Source organism: Camelina sativa, chromosome 10 (assembly GCF_000633955.1).
Source record: "Camelina sativa cultivar DH55 chromosome 10, Cs, whole genome shotgun sequence".
NCBI lineage: Eukaryota > Viridiplantae > Streptophyta > Magnoliopsida > Brassicales > Brassicaceae > Camelina > Camelina sativa.
The window spans coordinates 10,908,293-10,917,956 of NC_025694.1; the positions used below are offsets into that span (position 1 = coordinate 10,908,293).

Genomic DNA, 9,664 nt, shown 5'->3' on the forward strand with positions numbered 1-9,664 from the left:
TTTATTTTAATGATTGTGTTAACCAGACCAGAGGAATTAGAAACATAGAAAAATAGTTAATTAGATAGATGAGATAATTTTAGTAAGAGAAAAGAAAAAGAGAGATTTTTTTTATTTGTTTTTTTTTTATTTGTGGTGAAAGAGATTAAAATTTTGGGGGGTGTATTGAATTTGATATTTTAGGGGATTTGCTGGGATTTTAATATTTCAGGATTTTGAAAGATTTGAGTGTAATTTTGGGTGATTTTGATATTTTGGCAGAATTTTGAGATTTGGGTTCTAGGATTTGGTGAGATTTGATTATTAAATTTTAGGTGATTTTTAGAATATAAAAAGGAAAGAAAAGAATCACATTTGGGTGATCAGAAATACATGGTGATCGAAGACTCGGAATGCAATACGTACGTAGACATTGTACATGGTGATCAGAAATTACATTTTACCTAAACTTCACTCATATTTTGGTTAATTTAAAACTTCACATATTGCTTTCATGTTCTAACCACTGGTTATATTGACCTTTAGCTTTCACAGCATGTGAATCTCCCATTATAGTGTGTAAGCTAACTAGCCATACCATACAAAAAAAAAAAAAAACAATTCATGAGTAATGACATATCCCACAGATCTCAAACAAGTATTATTTATAAACTGGCTGGCCATCAATTCGTTTCCAACTTAAGAAATTTCTTTCGTTGGTATATATAACTAACTAGCACCATGATACAAAACGTGGAAATAATGCTACTTAAACAATCTTTGACCTTGCGATCTTCAATACAAGCATCATCTAGTTATAATCGCTCTGATAGAAACAAGTTGCTAGAGGTACCCAAAAAAAAAACAATCCCAAATTTTATGCAGAAGTAGTAAAGAACCTGTAAACACGCTTACAAAAATACATGTAGAACACAGAAAACAATAAAGAAAGAGAGGAGTTTAAAAATCTTGTGGAGTACTCTGTCCAAATCTTGCAGCGGCTCAATTACGCAGGGGGCTCAAAGTATACTCTCGCAGAGCTTCCATATACTCTGCGTAATTGCCTTACATGGATAGAAACAAGTCCAAAAGACAGAGACAGAGAGAGAAAAGCATTCAGCTGAAGGTAGAAGAAACAACAAATAGAGATCTCTAGGTAGAAGAAAACTCAATGAATGGAGATCTCCAGATTGTTCAAGGTTTTGTTTCAATCATCAACATAATTACTCAGTACTTCTAATCAAGGTTTTGTTTTGGGAAGTATGTGTTCGGGAAGGTGATGTGTGGATTTGTTGAAAAAACACAATTTCTAGTTCTAAGAACTTGATGCAACAAAATATTTGTTTTCTGCAGGAAATGATCAACATCAGAAACAATCTATACTTGTAAATACTAGCTTAATAAAAAAAAAAAAAAAAAAGATGTCTAAGGACATTACACGATCAGTAATTTCTATAGCTCCTTCCCATCCTTTTAACACGCTAATGAACATCAACAAAGTATACTTCTAAATGATAGCTAAATCAATGAACATATAATTTATCCAAGTACATTGTTACCAATCCTAAATCAATGTAGAACTCCAGAATGAACTAAACATAGATCAAGAGAGAGATATATGTACCGTGAGGTTGGGTTAGTAATTGGCTGGGGAAACTTTGAAAAGCATTGAGCTTCTTTTCAACAGACTCAGTCTCAGTTACTAAGCTATCGAAATTCCAGTTAGGTTCAGGATCAATATTAATCCCATCAACGTTTCTTGGACAAGGAGGAAGCATTCAACGTTTTTTTGTGCGAACCCAAGAAAAATTAAGGAAAATTCAAACAAAATCTCAGTAAAAATCACAAAAACTTTGAGAATAATGAGAAATTCGAAGAACCCATTAAAGAAGAGAGCTTACCAGCCAGCGAATTGAGATCTGATAGGATTGATTCCTGCAGAAGATGAACTCGATTACACAAATTGTTTTTAGGATTTTTCAAGAGTAAAGAGTAAAGAGTAAAGAGAGAAGAGAGAAGAGAGAAGAGAGAAGAGAGTTGCACAAGTCGAATAAAGGTTTTTTTTTTCTTTTGTTTGGGTAGATGGAAGAAGATTTTTTAAACAAATATTATGAAATTTCACCTTCAAAGGTGTGATTTTGTAAGACATATTTTAGAACTAAAAATGTTTTAAAAGTCTCCTAGAATCCCATTCAATAGGTTTTTTAGAAAAATTTATGATTTTTTGAATAACAGTAGATTTGAAGTGAGATTTATAAATGATTGATTGAATAACAACAGATTGTAAATGATTTTTATAAATTTCATATTCAATAACAATGGATTTCAGATGATTTTAAAAAATCACCAATTAAATAACAGGGGATTTAAGAATAACCCAAAATCTTCTAAAATATTAAATTCAATACACCCCCCTTAGTAGTTTTAAACTAAATCGGTTATTTATTAAAATAGTCAATGATTAAAGGGGAAAAAAAAACTCGAACCTTTAAAAATGAATCTTTTAACCAGTATAATAGTAGTAGTATTATGAAATGTCAAAAATAAAAATAAGAAAAATCACTCCCGGGAAATAGGAAATTTCCAGTTACACAATAATGGGGTTTTTTTTTTTTCCTGCATGGGAGGAGGATTGGTGGATCGTATAAAGGGAAAGTCGTGACGCCGACGGTGAATCGTTCTGTCGGTGGTGGGTTCCATTTTTACTCTTTTTTTTGGCTTTTTTTTTACTTACTTATTTGTAATTGAAATAAAACTAATTAAATTAGAAGAATCCTAAAAAAAAAAAAAACGATTGGTGACTTTAGTAAAAGGAAAAAACAAGTTGATACTTTTTGGAAAAACAAACCTATAATTCCGGGGAATTGTGTAAATCTATAATAATCATTTCCATTTTCCTAGAAGATGATTAGATTTTTCATACTACTGTAATACTACTATTTTGGATTTTCTTTCTCCTAATAATTTTAGTTATTTTCTGTTTAAGTAACACTATCTTCAGGTGAGTTTCGTTCAATTTTTTAAAAAATTTAATCCAAATTATTGAAATTCCTCATCTCTTATTATTATTATCTACCGGAAAATAAATATCTTTTGCTTAGTGAAAACGATTCCATCAATCATTATAATCAAATAACAAACAACAAGTGAGTGTGTGACTATTGTTCTTTGTTTTCCAATCAACATTTAATATAATAATTAAATAAAAACCAAAAAAAGAATAGTGAAAATTATGTGAAAATAATAGTCACAAAAAGAATGAAAACGAAAGAGAGAGAGATAGAGAAAATAATAATAATAATTTTTTTTTTTGTGTGTGTGTGAAAGAAAATAATGTACACAAAATTTACAGCCAATTTGCAATAAGGAAGGAAGGAAGCTTATATATATGTTAACGTTAGCTGTCTCTGCAATTCTCTTATCTCTCTCTCTCATTCTCCTCCATTTCTATTTTTTTTTCCTTTCTCAATTCCAATTCTAAAAAGGGTCGTCACAGAGAATCCAAAAGTCTCTCTCGGTCACCGGAAATAAATATATTCTCCACCCCCGAACATCGAGGAGACTATTCGAATCGTAAATTCGAAAATCGCGCTTTCGTAAACCCAGAATCAGAGGACGCTTTACCCGAAACGAATCTAGGGTAATTTTTTACACGTTCGTTTCGTTTCTCTCAATTCATATTATATATCAATTTTTGTGTTTCTTCATGAAGGTCGACGAATTCTGGGTAAAAATCCCAGATCTGGATTTCGTAATTTCGCTCTGTTTCGTCATTGTTCGCTGATTATCTAAGCATCTTGCTTCCGTATGAACAAATTATAGCTTAATTAATTAACGCATCGATTCAATTGTGTTTAGTATAATGTAGTTTTTGAAATCCAGATTCATTTCGTTTTTGCTCTCGTCTTGTGTGTGTGTGTGTGTTTTTTTTTTTTTTGTCCGGTACTGTATAATTCCAGATTCATCGTTTAATAATCTCTTCGTTTCCGTTTTTGATTCATTTTCACAATTTTTTTTTTTTTTTGCGTTGTTGTGTCACTGTGTGTGTTAAAACAAAAGATTAAAGACGATTCCGTATCTGCCAAGTAATGGAATTTTAATGCCTAATTCTCTTCTTCTTCATCTTTTACACTTTTGTTTCCGTCCTTTTATGCTTTTTTAGCTGTCTCTGCAAGTTTCTTTTAACTGGTACAGATTTGTTTTTTCCAGAGACTTTTTAATTGCGAAAGTGAATATAAGACTTTAAATAGAAACTCATTCATGTGTTTTCATTTATTATGTATGTAATTTGTTCCCATTGATTCAATTGTTTATTTCTCTCTCTCTCTCTCTCTCTCTCTCTCTCTCTCTCTCTCTCTCTCTCTCTCTCGAGTTTGTGAGAGAGAACATGTTATGGCGGTCGAGAGTGAGTCGAATTCTAGGGTCCCAAACACCATGTGACATCCATTAAAGCAACAATCTTTTTTTGTCGGCAACTCTGCTTGTTTGTTCCTTTCAGATCTCGTCCTTTGTTTCCTCAATTTTTTAAATAAAATTCTCATTTTAACACTGGCCCATCATTTTGTTTACCTTTTTTAATTATTGGCAGAAGCTTGTTTGTTGCTCTTGTCCCTAGTCATGTATTGATCCAAATCTGATGATGTTTTGGCTTTTATGTATTGTTTGATCCCGTTGCAGGTGTTTTAATCTTCTGAAACAAGGGTTTGTAATTTAGTACCAAAAAAAAGAAACAATGAAGTATAAAGATGAGAAGTATGAGAAAGCTGAGAGAGGAGGTTCAAGGGTCTTGCCCAAGACTCTTTTACTGATTCTTTTATGTGGGCTTTCCTTCTATCTTGGTGGGTTATATTGTGGGAAGAACAATGTGGAAGTTAATGATGTTGTCAAAGCCGAGTCTTCTTCCTTAGATGTTGAGGACTCTCCTCAAGTCAAATCTGCAGTTTCTTTCTCTGAATGTAGTAGTGACTTCCAAGATTACACTCCGTGCACGGATCCAAGGGTACACTCTAGTTTTTACAATTTTGGGGGTGTGTGAGTGCTTTGAATCTGGAAAATTTTTTAGCTAATGTTTTTGATTTCGTTTTGCTTGTTCAGAAATGGAAGAAGTATGGTACTCACAGGCTTACTTTCATGGAGCGACATTGTCCTCCTGTGTTTGATAGAAAGCAGTGTCTGGTTCCTCCTCCTAATGGTTATAAGCCACCAATAAGATGGCCAAAGAGCAAAGATGAATGTTGGTACAGGTAACTATTTGTCTCTTTTTCTCATCCCTGATAATTGCATCTCTTAATTATTTGTATCTCTAGTTCTCTCTCTGTCCTCGGTTAATTTAAGTAAGTTGGTGATTTGATTTCAGGAATGTGCCATATGATTGGATCAACAAGCAGAAATCTAACCAGAACTGGCTAAGGAAAGAGGGTGAAAAGTTCATTTTTCCCGGTGGAGGTACAATGTTTCCACATGGAGTTAGTGCTTATGTCGATTTGATGCAAGATTTGATCCCTGAAATGAAAGATGGAACTATACGCACTGCCATTGACACTGGTTGTGGGGTAAGTTAGTATATTTCTGGATTTTAATTTGGCAAATTCTGGATTAGATGTTCTCTCCTTCACCGCCCATTAATCTTGATCTGTTTTCAAGGTTGCAAGCTGGGGAGGTGATTTGTTGGACCGCGGTATCCTCACGGTATCACTTGCCCCGAGAGATAATCACGAAGCTCAAGTACAGTTTGCTCTAGAACGTGGAATTCCTGCAATTCTCGGCATCATTTCCACTCAACGTCTCCCTTTCCCTTCAAATTCATTCGATATGGCTCATTGCTCAAGATGCCTTATTCCATGGACAGAATTTGGTAATTTAACTGTCTTTGACCAATTAAATCTTCTTGATCATCAAACGATGTGAGCTTTTTTAACTGAAACTCTTCTAACAACCTTTGTCTCTTTCCTGCTCCCTCAGGTGGAGTCTATCTTCTGGAGGTTCACCGTATCCTAAGACCTGGTGGCTTCTGGGTCTTATCTGGTCCACCAGTCAACTATGAAAACCGTTGGAAAGGTTGGGACACAACCATTGAAGAGCAGAGGTCAAATTACGAGAAGCTGCAAGAATTGTTATCTTCAATGTGCTTCAAAATGTATGCCAAGAAAGACGATATCGCAGTCTGGCAAAAATCTTCAGACAATCTATGCTATAACAAGTTGTCTAACGACCCTGATGCATACCCACCAAAATGTGACGACAGTCTTGAGCCAGATTCTGCTTGGTATACACCGTTACGCCCTTGTGTTGTGGTTCCAAGCCCTAAGCTTAAGAGGACAGATTTGGGATCAACTGTCAAGTGGCCAGAAAGATTGCACACAACTCCTGAAAGAATGTCTGCTGTTCCTGGAGGAAATGGTGGCTTGTTTAAGCACGATGATAGCAAATGGAAAACAAGGGCCAAGCATTACAAGAAGCTGTTACCCTCGCTTGGCTCTGATAAGATTCGTAATGTGATGGATATGAACACTGCTTATGGAGGTTTGGCTGCTGCTCTGGTCGATGATCCTTTGTGGGTTATGAACGTTGTCTCTTCTTACGCTGCGAATACACTTCCCGTTGTCTTTGATCGTGGGTTGATCGGAACCTATCATGACTGGTAAATTCACCAAAACCTAAGCTTTCTACTTTCAAGCACTTTGAGTTCACATGCATAATCTTGTATGTTGTTTTATTTTTAGGTGTGAAGCTTTTTCGACATATCCAAGAACTTACGATCTTCTTCACGTAGATGGGCTGTTTACATCTGAAAGCCAGAGGTAATGATAGAACAGAGATCTCACAGCTTAGGTCTTTGAAAATTCATGATCTGATAATTAGTGGTCTTGTTTTGGGCAGGTGTGATATGAAATATGTAATGCTGGAAATGGATAGGATCTTACGTCCTAGCGGGTATGCGATTATACGCGAATCAAGCTACTTTGCAGATACGATAGCAACAGTTGCTAAAGAACTGAGATGGAGTTGCCGTAAGGAACAGACAGAGTCTGAATCAGCGAATGAGAAGGTCTTGATTTGCCAGAAGAAGCTGTGGTATTCATCTAACGCAAATTCAGAAACAAAATAATTAAAAAAATATAGGATAAAACTAAAGCTTAAACTTTAAGCTTTTCTTTTAATGTCCGGAGGTTTCTTGAGAACAAAGTCTCAACAACAACAAGCATAGGTTCTTTGTGTTGCTTCAAAGCCAAGAAAGCTGTTGAAAGCTGCCAATTCATTTTTACTATCCCAGCATATTTATCAATTTTCGGTTATTTTTTCTTTTTTTAGTATATGCTTGGTGAGAATTATATATTTCTTTTTTTTTTTAATTTAAAAAATTGTAAGTTTAAATTTTACTTCAAACGGTGATGTTCGAGATTTCTCGAATGTTAGGTATAATGATTTGAGATCTTCTTGTATTGTTTTACACGTTAATATGTTGGTGGTCCAATTTAGATTTAGCGATTATAAAATGTATCATCTTCCTTTATGCTAAATAAAATATTAGTGTTTTTCAACAATCATATATATACGGATGGAGGGCAAACTATACGACGATGGACCATAAAACAATTGAAAAGTAAATCTAGCTAGCCGTGTTGGTTAGGTGGAAAATTCCTAATCGTATATGATCAGATTGCAGGAAAAAAAAACATGCTTAAAACATATTTTTATATAAAAGAAATATATTTAATCCATGAAAATGAGATAACAAAATTAAAAAACGTAAACAAACAGTCTCCTTAAATATTCAAAATTCGCAATTTTTCCTAGCAAAACTATGGATCACGTAAAAGTTATACAGAGGGAAAAAAACTTTGAAGTTCTTTAATTAAACCTTTTTGTTTTCCAACAACAACTTGAATTTCTTTCCCTCTAAAAATGAAATACATGCAAATGATCTCAAAGCATTCGTCGTATATTGGAGCTTTTTTAGGTGAAAGAGTCAGTCTATCAAATTAGATATACTTTTGATTCTTGACATCCATCGAAATTGAATGACTTCGAAGTTTGAACCTTATCATCCATATATAGAGATGTGATCATCTTGCAATCTTTTTAAGATATGAAACATAATCTACAATTCCAAAAAAAACCATGTTGCATCGTCATGATTAGCGCTTAACAAACACTATACATTACATTAATATTGACAAACGACAATTTCGGTAATTTATTTTCAAATTTAGTAACCCCTCGTGAATCATGATTTAATTATACTACTAGTCGAAGAAAAGTCAAGAGACAAAAAAAAAACTAAGAACTGGTGAATCAACTACATCGTGGAAGGCAAGAATAAAGAGGCGGCCACGTAAAGATACGTTAAAAATCCTCATACTTAAATCGAACGGTCTATACAATAAACGAATGACATCACCACGTGATAATCCCACGGTTATATATTAAAAAGCACATCGTAGATTCGTAAAGTGAGATACAGACGATTAAAACAGTTTTTTTTTCCAACGCGACACGACCACAATATCATATCATCAATGAGGTCGATCGAACCAAAGTGAGAAAAATATTATCTTTCTTCTTTAGCCGCTTTGCCTTGGGGAATATAAATTGTAGTTTTTTTTTTTTGGGTCATCACGAGAGAACCGCACATATAGAAAAAAGGGAAGGGAGAGAGAAGAAGAGGAGAGAGATTGATATTTGTTGGACTCGTATCGCCAAAAAAAACAAAAAATTGAAAGGTTAAGAGGTTAGAGAAGCTCTGGATTCCGTCTCTTCCCGTCGTCTGCGACGGTGGTTATGCCCGTTGGCTCTGAGGTATATATATCTATCTCGCAGATCTCCATGAGGTTTTCGTGATTTGTGATCAGATTGGATCTAATTTTGGTTTTGATTTAATTCTTTTATGCTTGGAATCGTGCGTTTGATCATCTAATTGAAATTTTAGGGCTACGTTAGGTATTTGATTGATTCATTTCTGTTTGTATTGATTGATATATCCTCGAATTGGATATATATATATATATATATATATATATTTTTTTTTTTTCCCTAGCTTTTTCAGATCTGTAATGTTTAGATGTTGTGAGCTTTGATCTCTCATCTGCATTTTTTTAATTATTATTGCTGGTAGGTGTTTGAGGTTTCATCAGCGATGATGAATTTTACTGGTAATTGATGAGAGTCTAATGTAATGTAAGTTTTAAGTCTATTTGTTAGCCCACCCCTGCTTGCTTGGCTTTTGGATGGTTTTGTTTTCTCATGTTTCTTGTGTTTTTTATCTTTGGTTTGCTTATATATATATATATTTTTTTTGTTGCTACAGGTTCTATCAGGCTTCTTTATAAGTGGATTTTTATCTTTTGAGATATGGAGCAAGTTTTTGTCTGGCCAAGTTGCTACCACTATCGGCTTTTCTCATTCCAAGAAGCGCTCGATTGGCGGTTTCTTGTTCGTTCAGATTTCCTTGTTGGCTCTTTCGTTAACTGCACTTAGTGGTCATACCCTCTTCTATGATCTTTTACGGAAGGCCTGAGGCAAATTTCTGAGAGACAGGTATGGCTTTTCTATTGAAGCTGTTGAAACTTTGTTTTGTTTTTACACGATGCTTCCCTCCTTAGATAGTTGCCGTTATTGGAATTTTTAGTGCGTGATATGCTTTGGTAGGTTATCACAATTGGAGCTGTTTATAGATTTCCTCAAG

The 9,664-nt window shown here is 34.2% G+C and overlaps 2 protein-coding genes and 1 long non-coding RNA gene across 7 annotated transcripts in view; 2 read left to right on the forward strand and 1 right to left on the reverse strand.

Moving 5' to 3' along the window:
• LOC109126956 lies at positions 738-1,874 on the reverse strand. The gene is made up of 2 exons (XR_002033669.1): positions 1,604-1,874; positions 738-1,043 (listed from the first exon to the last, which is right to left on the reverse strand). It is a non-coding gene; the product is annotated as an uncharacterized LOC109126956 (long non-coding RNA).
• Positions 3,383-7,459, forward strand: LOC104723137 (probable methyltransferase PMT21). Of its 4 annotated transcripts, XM_010436147.2 has the most exons (9): positions 3,383-3,619; positions 3,692-3,784; positions 4,657-4,978; positions 5,074-5,222; positions 5,336-5,531; positions 5,623-5,833; positions 5,941-6,619; positions 6,702-6,779; positions 6,859-7,459. In XM_010436147.2, the coding sequence occupies exons 3-9, from the start codon at positions 4,712-4,714 to the stop codon at positions 7,085-7,087; spliced, it is 1,809 nt and encodes a 602-aa protein (XP_010434449.1). In that variant the 5' UTR covers positions 3,383-3,619; positions 3,692-3,784; positions 4,657-4,711; the 3' UTR covers positions 7,088-7,459. The 4 variants fall into 4 exon arrangements, with proteins under 4 accessions (XP_010434449.1, XP_010434450.1, XP_010434448.1 ...); XM_010436148.2 differs by lacking the exon at positions 3,692-3,784 and having other exon boundaries at positions 3,383-3,633; XM_010436146.2 differs by lacking the exon at positions 3,692-3,784.
• LOC104718406 (cyclin-dependent kinase F-4-like) overlaps positions 8,438-9,664 on the forward strand; it is a 6,908-nt gene continuing 5,681 nt past the window's right edge. Inside the window, exons 1-3 of one of the 2 annotated variants that reach the window (XM_019230988.1) lie at positions 8,438-8,778; positions 9,095-9,156; positions 9,287-9,516. The gene's annotated coding sequence lies outside the window, so the exon portion shown is untranslated. The remainder of the gene's footprint in view (positions 8,779-9,094; positions 9,157-9,286; positions 9,517-9,664) is intronic. The other variant, XM_019230987.1, reaches the window with a different exon arrangement.

What these genes read in the sequence shown, in the direction of transcription:
- LOC104723137 (XM_010436148.2), top strand. Translation starts at nt 4,712, where the DNA reads ATGAAGTATAAAGATGAGAAGTATGAGAAAGCTGAGAGAGGAGGTTCA. An exon ending in ATCGGAACCTATCATGACTG is followed by an intron (nt 6,620 to 6,701) that starts GTAAATTCACCA and finishes TTTTATTTTTAG; the next exon opens with GTGTGAAGCTTTTTCGACAT. An exon ending in TTTACATCTGAAAGCCAGAG is followed by an intron (nt 6,780 to 6,858) that starts GTAATGATAGAA and finishes TGTTTTGGGCAG; the next exon opens with GTGTGATATGAAATATGTAA.